This window comes from Coregonus clupeaformis, unplaced genomic scaffold (genome assembly GCF_020615455.1).
Source record: "Coregonus clupeaformis isolate EN_2021a unplaced genomic scaffold, ASM2061545v1 scaf0126, whole genome shotgun sequence".
Classification (NCBI taxonomy): Eukaryota; Metazoa; Chordata; class Actinopteri; order Salmoniformes; family Salmonidae; genus Coregonus; species Coregonus clupeaformis.
This window is the reverse complement of record NW_025533581.1, coordinates 421,346-444,130: the sequence shown is the minus strand read 5'-3', so window position 1 is coordinate 444,130 and position 22,785 is coordinate 421,346. Positions and strand designations below refer to the sequence as shown.

At 43.5% G+C, this 22,785-nt stretch overlaps 1 protein-coding gene across 7 annotated transcripts in view; it reads left to right on the top strand.

Moving 5' to 3' along the window:
- Window positions 1–13,465, top strand: part of LOC121550240 (oxysterol-binding protein-related protein 8) — a 176,387-nt gene extending 162,922 nt beyond the window's left edge. For 4 of the 7 annotated variants that reach the window (XM_045213597.1, XM_045213601.1, XM_045213602.1 and 1 more), the window contains 9 exons: window positions 1,321–1,418; window positions 5,735–5,824; window positions 7,575–7,711; window positions 8,859–9,044; window positions 9,680–9,836; window positions 10,367–10,405; window positions 10,508–10,613; window positions 11,707–11,812; window positions 11,981–13,465. In XM_045213597.1, coding sequence (XP_045069532.1) covers window positions 1,321–1,418; window positions 5,735–5,824; window positions 7,575–7,711; window positions 8,859–9,044; window positions 9,680–9,836; window positions 10,367–10,405; window positions 10,508–10,613; window positions 11,707–11,812; window positions 11,981–12,113 — 1,052 coding nt within the window. In that variant the 3' untranslated portion in view covers window positions 12,114–13,465. The remainder of the gene's footprint in view (window positions 1–1,320; window positions 1,419–5,734; window positions 5,825–7,574; window positions 7,712–8,858; window positions 9,045–9,679; window positions 9,837–10,366; window positions 10,406–10,507; window positions 10,614–11,706; window positions 11,813–11,980) is intronic. The other 3 variants (XM_045213600.1, XM_045213603.1, XM_045213598.1) reach the window with 2 other exon arrangements.
- The last annotated feature ends 9,320 nt before the right edge of the window (window positions 13,466–22,785 follow it).

The window sequence follows — 22,785 nt, the reverse complement described above, 5'->3', positions numbered from 1 at the left end:
GTAGTGTATACTAACTATCCTCCCTCTGTAGGGTACCATCTCTACTGTAGTGTATACTAACTATCCTCCATCTGTAGGGTACCATCTCTACTGTAGTGTATATTAACTATCCTCCCTCAGTAGGGTACCATCTCTACTGTAGTGTATACTAACTATCCTCCCTCTGTAGGGTACCATCTCTACTGTAGTGTATACTAACTATCCTCCATCTGTAGGGTACCATCTCTACTGTAGTGTATATTAACTATCCTCCCTCGGTAGGGTACCATCTCTACTGTAGTGTATACTAACTATCCTCCCTCTGTAGGGTACCATCTCTACTGTAGTGTATACTAACTATCCTCCCTCTGTAGGGTACCATCTCTACTGTAGTGTATACTAACTATCCTCCCTCAGTAGGGTACCATCTCTACTGTAGTGTATACTAACTATCCTCCCTCTGTAGGGTACCATCTCTACTGTAGTGTATACTAACTATCCTCCCTCTGTAGGGTACCATCTCTACTGTAGTGTATACTAACTATCCTCCCTCTGTAGGGTACCATCTCTACTGTAGTGTATACTAACTATCCTCCCTCTGTAGGGTACCATCTCTACTGTAGTGTATACTAACTATCCTCCCTCTGTAGGGTACCATCTCTACTGTACTGTATACTAACTATCCTTCCTCTGTAGGGTACCATCTCTACTGTAGTGTATACTAACTATCCTCCCTCTGTAGGGTACCATCTCTACTGTACTGTATACTAACTATCCTTCCTCTGTAGGGTACCATCTCTACTGTAGTGTATACTAACTATCCTTCCTCTGTAGGGTACCATCTCTACTGTAGTGTATACTAACTATCCTTCCTCTGTAGGGTACCATCTCTACTGTAGTGTATACTAACTATCCTTCCTCTGTAGGGTACCATCTCTACTGTAGTGTATACTAACTATCCTTCCTCTGTAGGGTACCATCTCTACTGTACTGTATACTAACTATCCTCCCTCTGTAGGGTACCATCTCTACTGTACTGTATACTAACTATCCTTCCTCTGTAGGGTACCATCTCTACTGTACTGTATACTAACTATCCTCCCTCTGTAGGGTACCATCTCTACTGTACTGTATACTAACTATCCTCCCTCTGTAGGGTACCATCTCTACTGTACTGTATACTAACTATCCTCCCTCTGTAGGGTACCATCTCTACTGTACTGTATACTAACTATCCTTCCTCTGTAGGGTACCATCTCTACTGTAGTGTATACTAACTATCCTCCCTCTGTAGGGTACCATCTCTACTGTAGTGTATACTAACTATCCTCCCTCTCTTAGGCATTCTGTATGGCACCATGACTCTGGAGCTGGCTGGCCAGATCACCATCGCCTGTGAGAAGACGGGCTACAGTGCCCAGCTCGAGTTCAAACTCAAGGTAGGAGGAAATAACTTGTTCTTTAGCTACAATCATTTAGCTTTCAGTCTTTAATTAACAAAAACTTCCAAGTGCGTTAGGCTGTTTTAGTGCTTGAAACTGTAATCAAGCTTAAGATGGGGGCGTGGCCAACCCTCCTCTTGGAGCGCTACAGTACCCACCTGCATGCTTTTGCTCCAGCCCAAATGGAGCACACCTGATTCTACTAATTACAGTTGAAGTCATGAAGTTTACATACACCTTAGCCAAATACATTTAAACGCACAGGCAGGCATTTCTGTTTACACGTCAGGTTGAATTCACTCAAAGGGCACAGCAGTCAGTTGTTACCACATCACCGGGTTACCTTGCACTCCTAAACTTAGACAGAATAAGCCTATAGGTGCTTGTAATGACAGAACAGGCCTATAGAAAGGCACAAAGGGCATATTATGTGCCAGCATTGACACAGGCAGGCTCTCTCTGAAACACCTGTAGCTGTGACAATTCGCCACAGAAAGAAGCAGGCAAACAAAACCTTCATCCACCTAGCTCCTTAGAATATCTTATAGGAGACATTATTAAAAACATGTAATACACCTTTTTTGCATCCAATATGTACAGTTGAAGTCGGAAGTTTACATACACCTTAGCCAAATACATTTAAACTCAGTTTTTCACAATTCCTGACATTTAATCCTAGTAGAAATTCCCTGTTTTAGGTTAGTTAGGATCACCACTTTATTTTAAGAATGTGAAATGTCAGAATAATAGTAGAGAGAATTATTTATTTCAGCTTTTATTTCTTTCATCACATTCCCAGTGGGTCAGAAGTTTACATACACTCAATTAGTATTTGGTAACATTGCCTTTAAATTGTTTAACTTGGGTCAAACGTTTCGGGTAGCCTTCCACAAGCTTCCCACAATAAGTTGGGTGAATTTTGGCCCATTCCTCCTGATAGAGCTAGTGTAACTGAGTCAGGCTTGTAGGCCTCCTTGCTCGCACACGCTCCCACAAGTTTTCTATAGGATTGAGGTTAGGGCTTTGTGATGGCCACTCCAATACCTTTACTTTGTTGTCCTCAAGCCATTTTGCCACAACTTTGGAAGTATGCTTGGGGTTGTTGTCCATTTGGAAGACCCATTTGCAACCAAACTTGTATCTTTAACAGATGTCTTGAGATGTTGCTTCAATATATCCACATAATGTTCCTCATGATGCCATCTATTTTGTGAATTGCACCAGTCCCTCCTGCAGCAAAGCACCCCCACAGCATGAAGCTGCCACCCCCGTGCTTCACGGTTGGGATGGTGTTCTTCGGCTTGCAAGCAACCCCCTTTTTCCTCCAAACATAGCAATGGTCATTATGGCCAAACAGTTCTATTTTTGTTTCATCAGACCAGAGGACATTTCTCCAAAAAGTACGATCTTTGTCCCCATGTGCAGTTGCAAACTGTAGTCTGGCTTTTTTGTGGCGGTTTTGGAGCATTTGCTTCTTCCTTGCTGAGCGGCCTTTCAGGTTATGTCGATATAGGACTCGTTTTACTGTGGATATAGATACTTTTGTACCTGTTTCCTCCAGCATCTTCACAAGGTCCTTTGCTGTTGTTCTGGGATTGATTTGCACTTTTCGCACCAAAGTACGTTAATCTCTAGGAGACAGAACGCGTCTCCTTCTTGAGCGGTATGACGGCTGCGTGGTCCCATGGTGTTTATAATTACGTACTATTGTTTGTACAGATGATCGTGGTACCTTCAGGCATTTGGAAATTGCTCCCAAGGATGAACCAGACTTGTGGAGGTCTACAATGTTTTTTCTTCGTCTTGGCTGATTTCTTTTGATTTCCCCATGATGTCAAGCAAAGAGGCACTGAGTTTGAAGGTAGGCCTTGAAATACATCCACAGGTACACCTCCAATTGACTCAAATGATGTCAATTAGCCTATCAGAAGCTTCTAAAGCCATGACATCAGCTGTTTAAGGCACTGTCAACTTAGTGTATGTAAACTTCTGACCCACTGGAATTGTGATACAGTGAATTATAAGTGAAATAATCTGTCTGTAAACAATTGTTGGAAAAATTACTTGTGTCATGCACAAAGTAGATGTCCTAACCGACTTTCCAAAACTATAGTTTGTTAACAAGAAATTTGTGGAGTGGTTGAAAAACAAGTTTTAATGACTCCAACCTAAGTGTATGTAAACTTCCGACTTCAACTGTAGCTGCTCAACAGGACCTTGATTAGCTGAATCAGGTGTTTTACAGTGGGGTTGGAATGAAAGCCTGCATTTCCAGTACCTTCAGTGAGGGAAAAAAGTATTTGATCCCCTGCTGATTTTGTATGTTTGCTCACTGACAAAGACATTCTTTTTATTTTATTTTACCTTTATTTAACAAGGTAAGCCAGATGAGAAGAAGTTCTCATTTACAACTGCAACCTGGCAGTCGCCATTATCAGTCTATAATTTTAATGGTAGGTTTATTTGAACAGTGAGAGACAGAATAACAACAAAAAAATCCAGAAAAACGCATGTCAAAAATGTTATAAATTGATTTGCATTTTAATGAGGGAAATAAGTATTTGACCCCTCTGCAAAACATGGCTTAGTACTTGGTGGCAAAACCCTTGTTGGCAATCACAGAGGTCAGACGTTTCTTGTAGTTGGCCACCAGGTTTGCACACATCTCAGGAGGGATTTTGTCCCACTCCTCTTTGCAGATCTTCTCCAAGTCATTAAGGTTTCAAGGCTGACGTTTGGCAACTCGAACCTTCAGCGCCCTCCACAGATTTTCTATGGGATTAAGGTCTGGAGACTGGCTAGGCCACTCCAGGACCTTAATGTGCTTCTTCTTGAGCCACTCCTTTGTTGCCTTGGCCGTGTGTTTTGGGTCATTGTCATGCTGGAATACCCATCCACGACCCATTTTCAATGCCCTGGCTGAGGGAAGGAAGGAGGTTCTCACCCAAGATTTGACGGTACATGGCCCCGTCCATCATCCCTTTGTTTCCACCTCCATGTTTGACTTGGGGTCATAGGCAGCATTCCTCCTCCTCCAAACACGGCGAGTTGAGTTGATGCCAAAGAGCTCGATTTTGGTCTCATCTGACCACAACACTTTCACCCAGTTCTCCTCTGAATCATTCAAATGTTCATTGGCAAACTTCAGACGAGCCTGTATATGTGCTTTCTTGAGCAGGGGGACCTTGCGGGCGCTGCAGGATTTCAGTCCTTCACGGCGTAGTGTGTTACCAATTGTTTTCTTGGTTACTATGGTCCCAGCTGCCTTGAGATCATTGACAAGATCCTTGTGTAGTTCTGGGCTGATTCCTCACCGTTCTCATGATCATTGCAACTCCACGAGGTAAGATCTTGCATGGAGCCCAGGCCAAGGGAGATTGACAGGTCTTTTGTGTTTCTTCCATTTGCGAATAATCGCACCAACTGTTGTCACCTTCTCACCAAGCTGCTTGGCGACGGTCTTGTAGCCCATTCCAGCCTTGTGTAGGTCTACAATCTTGTCCCTGACATCCTTGGAGAGCTCTTTGGTCTTGGCCATGGTGGAGAGTTTGGAATCTGATTGATTGCTTCTGTGGACAGGTGTCTTTTATACAGGTAACGAGCTGAGATTAGGAGCACTCCCTTTAAGAGTGTGCTCCTAATCTCAGCTCGTTACCTGTATAAAAGACACCTGGGAGCCAGAAATCTTTCTGATTGAGATGTGGTCAAATACTTATTTACCTAATTAAAATTCAAATCAATTCATAACATTTTTGACATGCGTTTTTCTGGATTTTTTTGTTGTTATTCTGTCTCTCACTATTCAAATAAACCTACCATTAAAATTATAGACTGATCATTTCTTTGTCAGTGGGCAAACGTACAAAATCAGCAGGGGATCAAATGCTTTTTTCCCTCACTGTATCTGAGAGGAGGGTTGACAGACCACCCCTTTGCTACATCTTGAACTTCAAAACAAAAACCAATGTGATGAATACTCCTTTCTGTAACACTTTATTTTACAGCCTTCTACTTACCAGGTAATACTTAGATAGTACTTGTTGAAGTGGTAGTTAGTTATAGAGTAATAGTATAGTTAGATTAGTAGCTATGTACAAAGTGGTTTCTTTTGAGATACAAGCATCAATATGTACCATTTGGTACCAGGTAGTTACCAGGAGTGTTGGATTCTTTGAGGTCATTACCAGAAATGTTCCATTGGTGCCATGTAACATGTTTACCACGTCTCCACTTTGTTGCCATGTAAATACCAGGTAAGAACCAGGTTAAACAGGGCTGTAACATAAAGCGTCCCCCTCCCCCTCTCTTTTCAGCCGTTCTTGGGTAACAATGACAGCGTCAACCAGATCTCTGGAAAGATCAAGCTGGGGAAGGAGGTGCTGGCTACACTAGAGGGACACTGGGTAAGTTTGTTATGTATCGAACAGAAGGAAAACCGTCTGAAACAGGTAGGGACTAGAAATGCTTATTTTCCTTTTCCGTTGCAAACGTGGGTGCGCTAATGAACATGACCGTGCACTTCTCTTTAACTACCATATGCATTGAAAGAGGATGTATCACTTCTCTTTAACTACCATATGCATTGAAAGAGGATGTATCACTTCTCTTTAACTACCATATGCATTGAAAGAGGATGTATCGTTTTTTTTAAAGGTTCAAAGATTGGAAAGTTGTTATTTTCCCTCCCCAAAATTCAAACTGACTTTAATTATGTCAGGAGACCTGACCTTGATCGTAAGTTTGAATGGAGGCCACCGAACATGCACTTTCACCTACCTGCTTAATGCATCCACATTTGATGTAGATTTAAGACACCAATTATAATAAAAAAAAATACAAATATATATATATATATATATATTTAACCTTAATTTAACTAGGCAAGTCATTTAAGAACAAATTCTTATTTACAATGACGGTCTACAAAATGGGTTGTTTTCTGCACCAAAGGCCAAACACACTCTTGAATACATCATGAGACTTTTATTGTGTCAGGGTGGCAGGCTGTGTACAGTATATCATCACCAATATCTTTTGTTATTGGGTTTTCGGCTGGATCCAGCTGGCTTTTACTGTGTTCTCTCTAAACTGTGCCTCAGACAGACTGACAGACAGACCAAGACAGACACAGACCGACAGAGACAGACAGACAGACAGACACACAGTCAGACAGACCGACCGACAGACAGACATGAGTCAGTGTTAGAACCTGACCACTCCTCTGCATAACTATCACCTCAGTCCATTCTATCTGACATCTTCCCCTGGCTTTCTGGGTAATTACATATACATATACATTTTAGTCATTTAGCAGACGCTCTTATCCAGAGCGACTTACAGTTAGTGAGTGCATACATTTTCATACTGGCCCCCCCTGTGGGAAACGAACCCACAACCCTGGCGTTGCAAGCGCCATGCTCTACCAACTGAGCTACACGGGGCCCCTTTTAGTGGACAGGAGGGCGTGCGTGCGTGCGTGCGTGCGTTAGCCATGTCCTCAGATCAGTCAATACTGATACAGTTCTCTCAGCTTGTTTGGGTAGACCACCAGATTAGCTGTACCTTAACATCTCTAACAATGTCTGCGTCCCAAATGGTACCCTATTCCCTATATAGTACACTACTTAGCTGTACCTTAACATCTCTAACAATGTCTGCATCCCAAATGGTACCCTATTCCCTATATAGTACACTACTTAGCTGTACCTTAACATCTCTAACAATGTCTGCATCCCAAATGGTACCCTATTCCCTATATAGTACACTACTTAGCTGTACCTTAACATCTCTAACAATGTCTGCATCCCAAATGGTACCCTATTCCCTATATAGTACACTACTTTTGACCAGGGCCCACAGCCAGGTTATTTTGGTAAGTTAGGGTGATGGACTTTGGTTGATAAGAAGCAGGGGTTGATGGCAGATAACAGGATGTCAGCCAATTGTGTGGGGGATTGAACGTTTGTCTGGTTGCTGTGTAGGTGTTTTTGTATTTCTGCATGTGTGTGTTTCTCATTTAATGCTTTTTGTCTGAATATGTGTGTGTGTGTGTGTGTGTGTGTGTGTGTGTGTGTGTGTGTGTGTGTGTGTGTGTGTGTGTGTGTGTGGTCTAACTGTGTTAACTGGGTCTTCCTGTGTGTCTGGCTCCTCCAGGACAGTGAAATCTTCATCAACGATAAGAAGACCGGGGTGGTGGATGCGTTTTGGAACCCCACGCCAGAGCTACGTCAGAGCAGGCTAACACGCTGCACCGTGCCTCCTGAGGACCAGGGAGACTATGAGTCTGAGAGGTATGAAGAGACAGACAGACTCTTTTCTTTCACTTCTCCTCTTTATTCCCCCTCTCTCCCCTCACTTCATCTCATTCCTTCCCCTCTTTATTCCCCCTCTCTCCCCTCACTTCATCTCATTCCTTCCCCTCTTTATTCCCCCTCTCTCCCCTCACTTCATCTCATTCCTTCCCCTCTTTATTCCCCCTCTCTCCCCTCACTTCATCTCATTCCTTCCCCTCTTTATTCCCCCTCTCTCCCCTCACTTCATCTCATTCCTTCCCCTCTTTATTCCCCCTCTCTCCCCACTTCATCTCATTCCTTCTCCTCTTTATTCCCCCTCTCTCCCCTCACTTCATCTCATTCCTTCCCCTCTTTATTCCCCCTCTCTCCCCTCACTTCATCTCATTCCTTCCCCTCTTTATTCCTCCTTGTCATTTCCATTTCAACTCAGTCATCACAGAAAGTCAATTGAAATACAAGTAATGGAGAAGAAAGTCCACACAGAAAATAAATTGGGAAAAGGGCAATTTTCACATCTTCTGAGTTACAATTGAAATGGATTTGTTTTGTATCCAAAATAAGCTGCTTATCAGGGAGAGAGAGAGAGAATAGAGGGAGAGAGAGAGAGAATAGAGGGAGAGAGAGAGAGAATAGAGGGAGGGAGAGAGAGAATATAGGGAGGGAGGGAGGGAGGGAGGGAGGGAGGGAGAGAGAATAGATGGAGGGAGAGAGAAAATATAGGGAGGGAAAGAGAGAGTAGAGGGAGGGGGGAGAGAGAGAATAGAGGGAGCGAGAAAGAGAATAGAGGGAGGGGGTAGAGAGAGAATAGAGGGAGCGAGAAAGAGAATAGAGGGAGAATAGAGAGAGATAGAATAGAGTGAGGGAGAGAGAGAAAGAGAATAACTCTGTAACTCTGTCTCTCTCGCTCTCTCTCGCTCCCCACTATCTCTTTCTTCCCACCTCTCTTTCTCTCTACCCCTCTCTATCTCTTTCTCTCTCTCTACATCTGTCTCTCTCTCTACATGCACTTTTCTAACCCCACCCTCTCTATCATTCTCTCTCTTTTTCTCTCTTTCTCTTTCTCTCTCTCTCGCCTCTCATTCTTCCTCTGACTCTCTCTCTCTCCCTCCATCTCCCCCTCTCTCTCTCCCCTCCGTCCTCCCAGGTTATGGCAGCATGTAACGAGGGCCATCAACAACAAGGACCAGACAGAGGCCACCAATGAGAAGTTTATCCTGGAGGAGGCTCAGAGGAAGTCGGCCCGCGAGCGCAAGGCCAAGTGTGAGGACTGGGCGCCCGGGCTCTTTGAACAGGACCCCGTCACCGGAGAGTGGCATTACAGATATGCCGAGTGAGTGCCTCGTCTCCAATTCACACACTCTATTCCCCATAGGGCTCTGGTCAAAAGTAGTGCACTATATAGGGAATAGGGTGCCATTTGGTTGAAGTCGAGTAGAAGTGATAGTTCTAGGATCAGCTTATCTCCTTCATATTTGTATGTTAGCCATGAGTGGGTGAATTGTGAGACTGACCTTTACATTTACATTACATTTTCGTCATTTAGCTTTAGATCCACAACTTCCATTTAGCTCCACGTTGATACATTAAAGGAGAGATTTTATGTAACTACAATGGTTGATATGAATTCTATATTAACAGGCATAGCCAGGAGAAACTAGTTATATTTAACGTTATAGAGATGTTAGACTATATCAGTTTCCCAATGATTCCAATATTATGACGAATAAGAGGTGGCATCAAAACCTTGTATGTAATGTATGTCAACTCTTTGCAGCTGGTGTGAACCCTAGAGCTGATAAACAGGGGGATTGGGACACCTAATGGATGGACTTGGTGTTACAACAGCATGTTGGCATGACTTTATCTCTGCAGGTCAATACCAACAGATTGGAATATCTGTTGATGTAATGTTCTCTCTTTCTCTCCTTTCTCTGTGTGTTTGTCTGTGTGTGTGTCCATCCGCAGCACCCGGCCGTGGGATCCGCTGAATGATATGATTCAGTTTGAGAAAGACGGCTGGATCCAGACTAAAGTGCGGCACCGCACCCCTATGGTACGTTCTGCCAGTGTAATTAGTCTCAGTAACCAGGGCCCCAGGAGGGATGGCAATTGCAAGTGCCAGGTAGGTTGGCCAACCGAACAGCGCTCCCTGAGTTGTTTTTATACTTTTATACTGTCACCAGCCACCACTGCCGCTTGCGCTAAAAGTCTTCTCCAGCGCCATTCACAACCATCGCCTGTGGCTGCTTCCGTTCCTTGTGGGCCGCGCCGCACTGCCGAGCCTGTTGTCTCTCACCGCCATTTTGTTTTGACTGTTTCCTCACCACCTACCGCCATGTTGGTTGTTGTCATTAGATGATTTCTGGATAATTCTGTTGTCGTTTTTAAGAAGGCAGGTTTTTTATGGCTCTAAGTGCTGTAATGGGTGTTTAGTTGGTTAGTTTAATTTCAGTTGCAACTGACTGTGTTGTTGGTCGTTTTTGGAGTTTCACTGAATGTGGCCGATCAGCACGCTCGCATGCCTCACACAGCTGTGCTACTGATTAGCATGTGATGCAAGTGTTGTGTGTGTGTGCACGTGCGCGTGTTTGCGTCTCAGTGTTTTGTTCCTAAGTGCAGCTATTTACGTAGTTTCTATGTTTTCGTTCGTAGGTGTACAAGCGTGTGTGTGCGGTGCGTGAGTGTTTTTGTGTAGGTATCTTTGGTTTTGTCGTCTTCTCTGTGGTGTGTGTGTTGATTTGGTGGCTGGTGTGTGTGGCTCTGTGTTGATGTGTGTGTTCTTGGTGTGTGTAGGTGACGGGGCCCAAAAGAAAGCAGAAGCACAGTGACAAGCCCAAGAAACCTGAGAGTGGCTGCTCCTCCCCAGAACCTGACCGCCAGGACTCCTCAGGCAGCGAGCGTACGTAGCACACACACACACACCAACAATATTACAATACCACTCACATTAATACACATACAATCCCAATGTTACAACACAACATCCCTCAGACTCACACACACACACTCATACACACACCCCTCACACACACACACACACACACTCATACAACCCCCCACTCCCCCACACACACACGTACACACAAACATACCCCCCCCACACACACACACACACACACACACACACACACACACACACACATGCTTCATACCCATACAGGATTATAACATCTCTTTAGACAGGCAATTAAGGATACTCATAATGTAATCAGTTGCCATAATAAGTTGACTTTCACAATTGCTTCCTCCATTTGTTATTCATTGCGTTAAAGTAACTGTCCAGTGTTTCCAGATTTCTATGATTACTTATGATTACAATATGAGTGAAATAGTTTTCCTTTCAAAAATGTTTTATTCATTATGTTAAAAAGCAGCTTTTCTGTGTTGGAATGGTGTGGGCGTACCCCAATAACAGAAAGGTGTGGGCGTACCCCAACAACAGAATGGTGTGGGCGTACCCCAACAACAGAATGGTGTGGGCGTATCCCAACAACAGAATGGTGTGGGCGTACCCCAACAACAGAATGGTGTGGGCGTACCCCAACAACAGAATGGTGTGGGCGTACCCCAACAACAGAATGGTGTGGGCGTACCCCAACAACAGAATGGTGTGGGCGTACCCCAACAACAGAATGGGGTGGGTGTACCCCAACAACTTAATGGTGTGGGTCTACAGTATGGATACCGGTCGTACAAAATAGTCAACAGAGCGAGAAGAACGCTGATTGGCCAGCTCATCCTCCTCAGGAGTATGACATCATACTCTTGAGGAAATAGCAAGCGATAGCAAGTCTGTTTGAGGTTTTCAAAGTGTTTTTTTCTCCAATTTATTCTTTAGCCACAAATACGAGTATAGGACGAGTCAACAACATTATTTGGGTATGAATTAACAGAATATTAACTTTTAAAAGTGAGATTTTCACTGGACAGTTACTTTAACATTTGTTATTGACTCTATGTTACAGCTGATTGTTGCTGTTTCTGTATTTCAGGACACAAAAGCAAGCACAGTAGCCGGTTAAGGAAAAAGGGCCCTGACCTTAGTGAACTTCAAAGTGCCATTGATTCTATAAAGAAGACACAGGAGAACATTTACAAGTGAGGGTTGTTTAAACATGGGACATTGAGTGTTTGTGCGTACGGTCATTGAGTGAGTGAGGATGCAATTGTTCCCGACTTATGCATTGTTTGTGGTTGTGTATAGAATTCCTGTGAGTGAGCCCTCACTATCCCTGTCTGTGTATTTCTGCGTGCGTACGTCTCCAGGAGCATTGGCGTGCTGCGCAACCGAGCGGCAGGCCAGACGGCGGCAGAGGGCGGCTTCCTGCAGCAGCGCGACTACGCCATCATCATCCTCCTCATCCTTCTTCAGGTCTTCATCAACTTCCTGTTCAAGTAGCAGGTGACAGACTGACAGAGAGAGAGAGCGAGCGAGATGGAGAGAGAGAGAGCGAGAGAGAGACACAGGACTGATGGGGTTTGGCCAGGCTAAGGAGGAGAAACAGACTGGAAGTGAATGAACTACAAGAGCCTCCAATAGCTCTGCCCCAACCCTCTCTCTCTTTCTCTGTCGCTATACTGAGTTGACCCTGCTCCACTGTCCTCAGACGGGCCACCATTGTCACACACACACGTCTCAAAAGCAAGCATTCCTGAAAAAGAGGCTCCACAAAAAAACGGACACATGTTTTTAATTTCAATTTATTTTTACCTGATTTAAAGATCCACGTATTTTAAAAGGGGGGCGACACCGGCCAGGACTGAAGGGAAGGTGAGGCCAGCGTTCGGTCTTTGCCGGCGTCAGGATGTTCACAACTGGGCCTTGGAGTAGGCATTGACATGTGGTGGCCATTGTTTTTAATTTAGCTAATGGACACCGCTCCTTGCATTTCACCTTGTCCCCGTTTCACCCGGCTCCCCAACTACAGGGAACATTTTACACTGAGACTTCCGTCCAATTAAAAAAAAGACTTCATTTGTTTTGTTTGTCCTTTGTAAGTAGAACCTCTACTTAAAATAAAAAAGTCAGATAAAGGGGAAGAACATTTTTATTTGGTCCAATATATGTGATGTTCTGTTGAAGCTTTGATACGGCTTGAGTTTCCCAACTTGAAGGTGAATCGGCAAGAAAAGGAAAAAGAAAATAATTGCAACTTTTTTAAAAAGCTATAAGAATAACTTCCTGAATCACGTTTTATTCATCATTGGAATCAATCGATTTGAATCGTTCCACTCACATTTGTATACAAGGTCAATTGTATAAACTAGATACTTGACATGAATTGTTGCTGTGTGGTTAACATGTACAGTACGATGAATGTTCAGTTGACACACTTACCCTATGGCGTCTTAACATTACTATGACACCTAGTAGACAGTAGGGTCCCTAGTGGGGAGGCTGTTAATATACTTTAGTAGTTGCCACTGTCAGCCACTCAGAAATCAACTAGATGTAATGAAAATCTGCCAAATGCAGTATGTTAGGTGTAGAATAAGCCGTCAGTCAACTTCCAGTGTACATAGCTAATAGACTGACTCACTCACAGCAGTTTTGTGTTCTTTCCAAAAGAGACGTTCTTTCACACAGACAGACCCTCTGGCGTTATTATCAAAACCCCATTACCTCTGTGTCTTCGTGGGCCGCCCGCTCTGTGTGTCTGTCATCATCGCCTCGTCACTGTCGTTCACTTCATCCAAACCAGATGTTTAGAATGTGGTCACAAGAAAACAACACCAGTGCCTTCTAGAGTGGTGGGGGGTTTGGGGGGTGGCTGGGGGTTTGGGGCTAATGGTGGGGGTTAGGGGTGGGACTGGGACTGGGGTTTTGGAGGGTGGGTGGATGTTTGGGGCTAATGGGGTGGGGATGGAGGTTTGGAGGGTGGGTGGATGTTTGGGGCTAACGGGGGAGGTAGGGATGGGGAGGGGTGGGGACATTGAGAGGGTAGGTGGGGGTACAGTAGAAGTGTAAGGGGGAGCTATAGCCAGTGTTTTGGAGTGGTCGTGCCATATCAAGCCTTAGAGAAGAGTCCTGCTCGGCCCCTCCCAGTGTTGCCGTGGTTACGCCGCCGTGGGAATTCCAGAAGCTGATTCCTGCCACTTGGAGAGAGGAGGTTATCTCTCCGAATCATCTCTCCATCTATCCTCTCTTTCTCTCACTCTCTCTTCACGAGGCACCAAAACCAGGGGAACAACGTGTCTCCTCTTCCTTGTCATTGTCTTGTAATATAATGAAAATCGCTTTCTATTTTTTGTGGCACTTTTTCGCTTGCTCCATTGTTTTGTTTTTCCTTACTTTTCAATACTGATTTATACAGAAGATGCCGCTGATATGATTCTGTTCCGTGTCGTTTTGCGGTCACAAAGACTTGTGTTCGTTGACTTGTGTTCATTGTCATAATACCTTGTGTGCATCCCAAATGGCACCCTATTCCCAATATAGTGCACTACTTTTGACCAGAGCCCTAAAAGTACAAATAAAAGTAGCGCACTATATAGAGATTAGGGTGCAATTTGGGTCCCCGGTCTCTCTGTACCCGGACTTATTTATTTGTATGACAATAACACCTTCCTGAAAGTTATGTCGTCACATGTAACACATCCCCAAATAAAATAAAAATGACGTCTTTATTGTCTTGTCTGTATGGGGCCAATCAACTATAAAACCTCTAGTCAGTGAACTATGTTGCCGGTCAGCTAGAAAGACACACTTTGGTGAACTAATTTGAGGGATGATATGTTTAAGCAATAAGGCACGGGGGGGTGTGGTATATGGCCAATATACCACGGCTAAGGGCTGTTCTTAGGGACGACGCAACGCACAAACCCCTGAGGTGCCTTATTGCTGTTATAAACTGGTTACCAACGTAATTAGAGCAGTAAAATAAATGTTTTGTCATACCCGTGGTATATGGTCTGATATACCACGGCTGTCAGCCAATCAGCATTCAGGGCTCGAACCACCCAGTTTATAATCTGTAATAGACCATGTACTGTAGTCTGTGAACCTGAACTAGTGTTGTGGTAACAGATCCCAACAGGAACAAAACATAATAATATATTACAGCTCTAGGATCTCTGTGAGACAAAGACTAGGAGGGAGGATGACTGAGAAAATGATAATGAGAACACAAAATGTATTTAGTGTTTTTTTTAAACTGTGTTTGTTCTGCTTCTGTTTCCTTGCTGTGTTATTTTCGCCTGGAAGCCAAATGGGTTCTGTGGAAGCTGCTAGAACACCTTTCTGGATAGCCATGTAAAAGATGGCTGTCATCACTAGAGGGCACAGTTAAATCTCTCTGCTTCCTCCACTGCTCAGACCATTGGCCTGGCATAAGCCACCTCTAGACATGCAGTCCCTCATCATTGCATTTGCCAGAGATGATTATGTGTCAGACACAACTGCAACTACTATTCACTCAGGTGCAAGTTTATTTATTTTATAATGGAGTCATACCAAGATCTATTTTACAGATGAGCCCTGAATTACATAAATTACAGAAAATACACACATATAAATAAATACAAAATGCAAGTAGAAAGAAAAACATGGTGATAAAAAACAAACAGTAATAAGATCCTTTGAAGTGCATATCAACACACATAGTAGCAGATACTTCCTTTAACCTGCTTTGGGTGTCAGATGGGAATGGTTGCACTTTTGGGACTATTCCATTGGTTCCATTGCACCAGGCAAGCTCAATGAAATGCAACTTAAGTTAAGAAAACAAACATATTTTAACCTTGATCTGTGTACACACACATACACACACACACACACTCAGTCCCCATTTGGCATGAAGTTAAGAGACCGGCAGCTAGCTCTCATTCCAGCATCTGGCTGGCCATGTCCCAATAACCTACGCTAACTTCCAGTCTTCTCTTTCATCTTTCCTTCACAAACACTAATGACTTGACCTGACAGGTGCCAGCACTATGGTGAAACCCTATAGAGACCCTTCACCTATCGGCTGTGGTGAAGGAAAGGACACCAGAAAAGGAAGCCACTTTTGGAGTATTAGGACCAGTGGTGACCCGTTATTCGGGGCGGAGCCCCACCTGTTTCGAGCCCCACCTGTTTAGCCAAAAAAAATAGCAATTCATTTTGGCATTAATTCATGTCACATATCAGTTTGCAAACAATGTAAAATATATATATATATATATATTGAGTTAATAAAGTAAGGCAGCTCCAAAATGCAGGTGTTTCAGCTTAGCACAGTGCTTTCTGTGGTGGAGGGGCAGCCAGCGGAATATACAGAGCGTAGGCGTTGGTAATCTTCTCTAGTTGCGCCGTGATTGGCTCAGTGTTCTTTCACTCATGGGGTCACTACGTCACCGCAGAATCTGCAAAGCGAGAGCTAGGCAGTTCAAGCCCCCTTGGGTGCTGCCATAGATTTACATTAGAAGTGCCCATCCAAGAAGACTCAAGGTCATTGGCCACAGATAAAATGACGTCAAATCACGTTTTATCTACCGCAGCTTTGATTGGACTGATCATGTTACTTTCAAAATCTTACCTTGCAAGCTAGACAAGCAGTCATCATCATGAATCACGTCAACAATCTACTGGCAAATCCTTATCATATGAAGATAAATTATAGATTAAAGGTATCAGTGCTCATCGGCCATTGGACATGAACATTACACAACAAGTCGGAAATCGCAAATTCATTTGGAAGGAATCAGTGGCTAACTGCAAGCGTTGCAAATCAATCACTATTTTGCTTCCCCTGCCTGCTATTTGGTGGAGAGGGTGTGTGGTCCAAGTCTGGGTTTAAGGATTTAAAACATCTGTCTGAAATGGTCTCTTTTCCAAGCTTAAAAGGATAAACATTCACTCGACCTTGTTTTTTTTCCGAGTTCACAGTTGTCTTGAAAGCACCTTTGATTACCAAATTTGCCCACTAGAAGGACCGCCGCACCACCTTCCTGTTCAAGTGAGCACAGCAGAACAAGGTGAGTCCAAAAATGTATTGTATGCTGCTGCATAAATTAGCTCATGCTTTTCTTCACAAGGAAGGGGATACTATATAATGTTGTTAAGGTCTAACCATGTTTGCCAGTGACTTCCCATTCAAATATTTGTTTTCAACAAAAAGTTCAGTAATAGACCAATCTAATTCCAGTTGATAATGCGAGGGTTGTTTTGTTTTACGCGATGCGCTGTCTGAGAGTCGGTATGTTGTCTATAGAAGTGGATCCTCGTGATTGTATTTCCCTTCCTTTTTAGACCACATAGGCCTAATAAAATACTTCAAATGGTAGGCTAACCTCTCTCTCTCTCTCTCTCTCTCTCTCTGTGTGGTGACCTTAAAGAAGATTCAAGTTAAGGCCTCAACAACTTGCTGAATTTCTGTCGGTCTCCATTTTGAAAGTGCTGAACGAATAGGCCTACCTCATCGCAGCTCTTTTGCTTCCACTTGCTTATACTTAGAGCTAAGTGTTAATGATATAAGAACAAACATTATGAATTTACTGAACATAAATGTAATAATGTTTGTGTATGGTTCAAAAGCACAGGAGGCTGATGAGGGGAGGACGGCTAATAATAATGTCTGGAATGAAGTGAATGGAATGGTATCAAATACATGGAACCATGCGTTTAATGTGCTTGATACCATTCCATTGATTCCATTCCTGCCATTACTAGGAGCCCGTCCTCCCCAATTAAAGTGCCACCAGCCGCCCGTGTTCAAAAGTCATGTTGCTGTTAGTTATTATTGAAGGACAATGCCTTACACAAATCCACAAGGAGTCAGTAGAAGCCACATTTGTTTAAGCAAGTCAGCCATATCAGCTATTGTTTTAAAAAGTCAGTAAATGAGGCTGAATTAACTGTTTCGCTGCCAGATGAGGCTCCGCTGATAGCCAGGTGTAGCGGTGGTAAGGATTCACTCCATGGTGCTGAAAGGAAAGCTATGCTGTTGGGACAGCTTTATGTAGGCCCTAACAGTTTGTGGGCACCGTTTGTCACCGTTATAGTGCAGTTAATGTATTGTTTAGTGTTGAATTGTGGCTTTGCTGGCATGCGTCTAAACAAAATGGTTGAGTTTGCCCCACCAAGATGCTAAAATGGCCACTGATTAGGACACAGCCCCAGTCTCTCTTACAGTGACGAGGGCAATAGAGGGGAGGGTCCAGGACACTAAGGAACCATCCCGGAACATCTCATGGAACATTAAAGCCTCCGATATCAATCCCTGCTCTCTCTCTCCACCGCTTCCACTATTCAGTGACACCGAGGCCTCAAGAAATCATGAGTCTGCGGTGTCCATATTAGTACAGCCTCAAAATCCTGCTGAGGCTTTCCTATTAAGGACACCGTACATATGTGTATATACAGCTGCGGAATAAATTAAGAGACCACTGCAAAATTTTCAGTTTCTCTGGTTTTACTATTTATAGGTATGTGTTTGGGTAAAAATAACATTTTTGTTTTATTCTATAAACTACTGACAACATTTCTCCCAAATTCCAAATAAAAATATTGTCATTCAGAGCATTCATTTGCAGAAAATGACAATTGGTCAAAATAACAAAAAATATGTAGTGTTGTCAGACCTCGAATAATGCAAAGAAAATAAGTTCATGTTCATTTTTAAACAACACAATACTAATGTTTTAACTTAGGAAGAGTTCAGAAATCAATATTTGGTGGAATAACCCTGATTTTTTTATCACAGCTTACATGCGTCTTGGCATGCTCTCCACCAGTCTTTCACATTGATGTTGGGTGACTTTATGCCACTCCTGGCACAAAAATTCAAACAGCTTGGCTTTGTTTGATGGCTTGTGACCATCCATCTTCCTCTTGATCACATTACAGAAGTTTTCAATGGGGTTCAGGTCTGGAGATTGGGCTGGCCATGACAGGGTCTTGATCTGGTGGTCCTCCATCCACACCTTGATTGACCTGGCTGTGTGGCATGGCGCATTGTCCTGCTGGAAAAACCAATCCTCAGAGTTGGGGAACAATGTCAGAGCAAAAGGAAGCAAGTTTTCTTCCAGGACAACCTTGTACGTGGCTGGATTCATGCGTCCTTCACAAAGATAAATCTGCCCGATTCCAGCCTTGCTGAAGCACCCCCAGATCATCACCGATCCTCCACCAAATTTCACAGTGGGTGCGAGACACTGTGGCTTGTAGGCCTCTCCAGGTCTCCGTCTAACAATTAGACGACCAGATGTTGGGCAAAGCTGAAAATTGGACTCATCAGAGAAGATGACCTTACTTCAGTCCTCTACGGTCCAATCCTTATGGTCTTTTGCAAACCTCAGCCTGGCTCTTCTTTGCTTCTCATTGATGAAGGGCTTTTTTCTAGCTTTGCACGACTTCAGCCCTGCCCCTAGAAGCCTGTTTCGAACCGTCCTCGCCGTGCACTTCACCCCAGCTGCCGTTTGCCATTCTTTTTGTTGGTCACTTGATGTCATCCTACGGTTGTTGAGTGACATTCGAATGAGTTGGCGGTCATCCCGGTCAGTAGAGAGTCGTTTTCGCCCTCTGCCGGTCTGTAGCTTTGTTGTTCCCAATGTCTGCTTCTTGACCTTGTTCTTATGAACCGCCGTCTTTGAAATTTTAAGGATGGAAGCAACCTGACGCTCACTGTATCCCTCTGCCAGTAAAGCCAGAATTGAACCCTTCTTTTCCTCACTCAAAACTTTCCTTTTCAACTCCTTTGGCATGGTCAATAGTTATTTTTTGATTAATATTACTTTTGAGGTACTATTAGCACTGTTTTTGCTATCCAGCTGGTCCTATTGCAAGAGGATAGTGATGACCACAGCAGTGGTTTTTATACTTTTCCTCATTAAATAAGATTTGGTTCATGTGATCACCTAATCAGTACCTAATTCAGTAGAATGAGGTGTGCCTGTGTTGGAATTCAACAGACACTGGAATGGAATGGCTGTCATACATGTAGAGATGCTGATTTAAGAAAAATTTGCAGTGGTCTCTTATTTTTTTCCACAGCTGTATACAGTGGGGAAAAAAAGTATTTAGTCAGCCACCAATTGTGCAAGTTCTCCCACTTAAAAAGATGAGAGAGGCCTGTAATTTTCATCATAGCTACACGTCAACTATGACAGACAAATTGAGAGAAAAAATCCAGAAAATCACATTGTAGGATTTTTAATGAATTTATTTGCAAATTATGGTGGAAAATAAGAATTTGGTCACCTACAAACAAGCAAGATTTCTGGCTCTCACAGACCTGTAACTTATTCTTTAAGAGGCTCCTCTGTCCTCCACTCATTACCTGTATTAATGGCACCTGTTTGAACTGGTTATCAGTATAAAAGACACCTGTCCACAACCTCAAACAGTCACACTCCAAACTCCACTATGGCCAAAGAGCTGTCAAAGGACACCAGAAACAACATTGTAGACCTGCACCAGGCTGGGAAGACTGAATCTGCAATAGGTAAGCAGCTTGGTTTGAAGAAATCAACTGTGGGAGCAATTATTAGGAAATGGAAGACATACAAGACCACTGATAATCTCCCTCGATCTGGGGCTCCACACAAGATCTCACCCCGTGGGGTCAAAATGATCACAAGAATGGTGAGCAAAAATCCCAGAACCACACGGGGGGACCTAGTGAATGACCTGCAGAGAGCTGGGACCAAAGTAACAAAGCCTACCATCAGTAACACACTACGCCGCCAGAGACTCAAATCCTGCAGTCCCCCTGCTTAAGCCAGTACATGTCCAGGCACGTCTGAAGTTTGCTAGAGTGCATTTGGATGATCCAGAAGAGGATTGGGAGAATGTCATATGGTCAGATGAAACCAAAATAGAACTTTTTGGTAAAAACTCAACTCGTCGTGTTTGGAGGACAAAGAATGCTGAGTTGCATCCAAAGAACACCATACCTACTGTGAAGCATGGGGGTGGAAACATCATGCTTTGGGGCTGTTTTTCTGCAAAGGGACCAGGACGACTGATCCGTGTAAAGGAAAGAATGAATGGGGCCATGTATCGTGAGATTTTGAGTGAAAACCTCCTTCCATCAGCAAAGGCATTGAAGATGAAACGTGGCTGGGTCTTTCAGCATGACAATGATCCCAAACACACCTCCCGGGCAACGAAGGAGTGGCTTCGTAAGAAGCATTTCAAGGTCCTGGAGTGGCCTAGCCAGTCTCCAGATCTCAACCCCATAGAAAATCTTTGGAGGGAGTTGAAAGTCCGTGTTGCCCAGCGACAGCCCCAAAATATCACTGCTCTAGAGGAGATCTGCATGGAGGAATGGGCCAAAATACCAGCAACAGTGTGTGAAAACCTTGTGAAGACTTACAGAAAAAGTTTGACCTGTGTCATTGCCAACAAATGGTATATAACAAAGTATTGAGAAACTTTTGTTATTGACCAAATACTTATTTTCCACCATAATTTGCAAATAAATTCATTAAAAATCCTACAATGTGATTTTCTGGATTTTTTTCTCATTTTGTCTGTCATAGTTGACGTGTACCTATGATGAAAATTACAGGCCTCTCATCTTTTTAAGTGGGAGAACTTGCACAATTGGTGGCTGACTAAATACTTTTTTTCCCCACTGTATATATATATATACAGTGGGGAAAAATAGTATTTAGTCAGCCACCAATTGTGCAAGTTCTCCCACTTAAAAAGATGAGAGAGGCCTGTAATTTTCATCATAGCTACACGTCAACTATGACAGACAAATTGAGAGAAAAAATCCAGAAAATCACATTGTAGGATTTTTAATGAATTTATTTGCAAATTATGGTGGAAAATAAGAATTTGGTCACCTACAAACAAGCAAGATTTCTGGCTCTCACAGACCTGTAACTTATTCTTTAAGAGGCTCCTCTGTCCTCCACTCATTACCTGTATTAATGGCACCTGTTTGAACTTGTTATCAGTATAAAAGACACCTGTCCACAACCTCAAACAGTCACACTCCAAACTCCACTATGGCCAAAGAGCTGTCAAAGGACACCAGAAACAACATTGTAGACCTGCACCAGGCTGGGAAGACTGAATCTGCAATAGGTAAGCAGCTTGGTTTGAAGAAATCAACTGTGGTAGCAATTATTAGGAAATGGAAGACATACAAGACCACTGATAATCTCCCTCGATCTGGGGCTCCACGCAAGATCTCACCCCGTGGGGTCAAAATGATCACAAGAATGGTGAGCAAAAATCCCAGAACCACACGGGGGGACCTAGTGAATGACCTGCAGAGAGCTGGGACCAAAGTAACAAAGCCTACCATCAGTAACACACTACGCCGCCAGGGACTCAAATCCTGCAGTGCCAGACGTGTCCCCCTGCTTAAGCCAGTACATGTCCAGGCCCGTCTGAAGTTTGCTAGAGTGCATTTGGATGATCCAGAAGAGGATTGGGAGAATGTCATATGGTCAGATGAAACCAAAATATAACTTTTTGGTAAAAACTCAACTCGTCGTGTTTGGAGGACAAAGAATGCTGAGTTGCATCCAAAGAACACCATACCTACTGTGAAGCATGGGGGTGGAAACATCATGCTTTGAGGCTGTTTTTCTGCAAAGGGACCAGGACGACTGATCCGTGTAAAGGAAAGAATGAATGGGGCCATGTATCGTGAGATTTTGAGTGAAAACCTCCTTCCATCAGCAAGGGCATTGAAGATGAAACGTGGCTGGGTCTTTCAGCATGACAATGATCCCAAACACACCGCCCGGGCAACGAAGGAGTGGCTTCGTAAGAAGCATTTCAAGGTCCTGGAGTGGCCTAGCCAGTCTCCAGATCTCAACCCCATAGAAAATCTTTGGAGGGAGTTGAAAGTCCGTGTTGCCCAGCGACAGCCCCAAAACATCACTGCTCTAGAGGAGATCTGCATGGAGGAATGGGCCAAAATACCAGCAACAGTGTGTGAAAACCTTGTGAAGACTTACAGAAAACGTTTGACCTGTGTCATTGCCAACAAAGGGTATATAACAAAGTATTGAGAAACTTTTGTTATTGACCAAATACTTATTTTCCACCATAATTTGCAAATAAATTCATTAAAAATCCTACAATGTGATTTTCAGGATTTTTTTTCTCATTTTGTCTGTCATAGTTG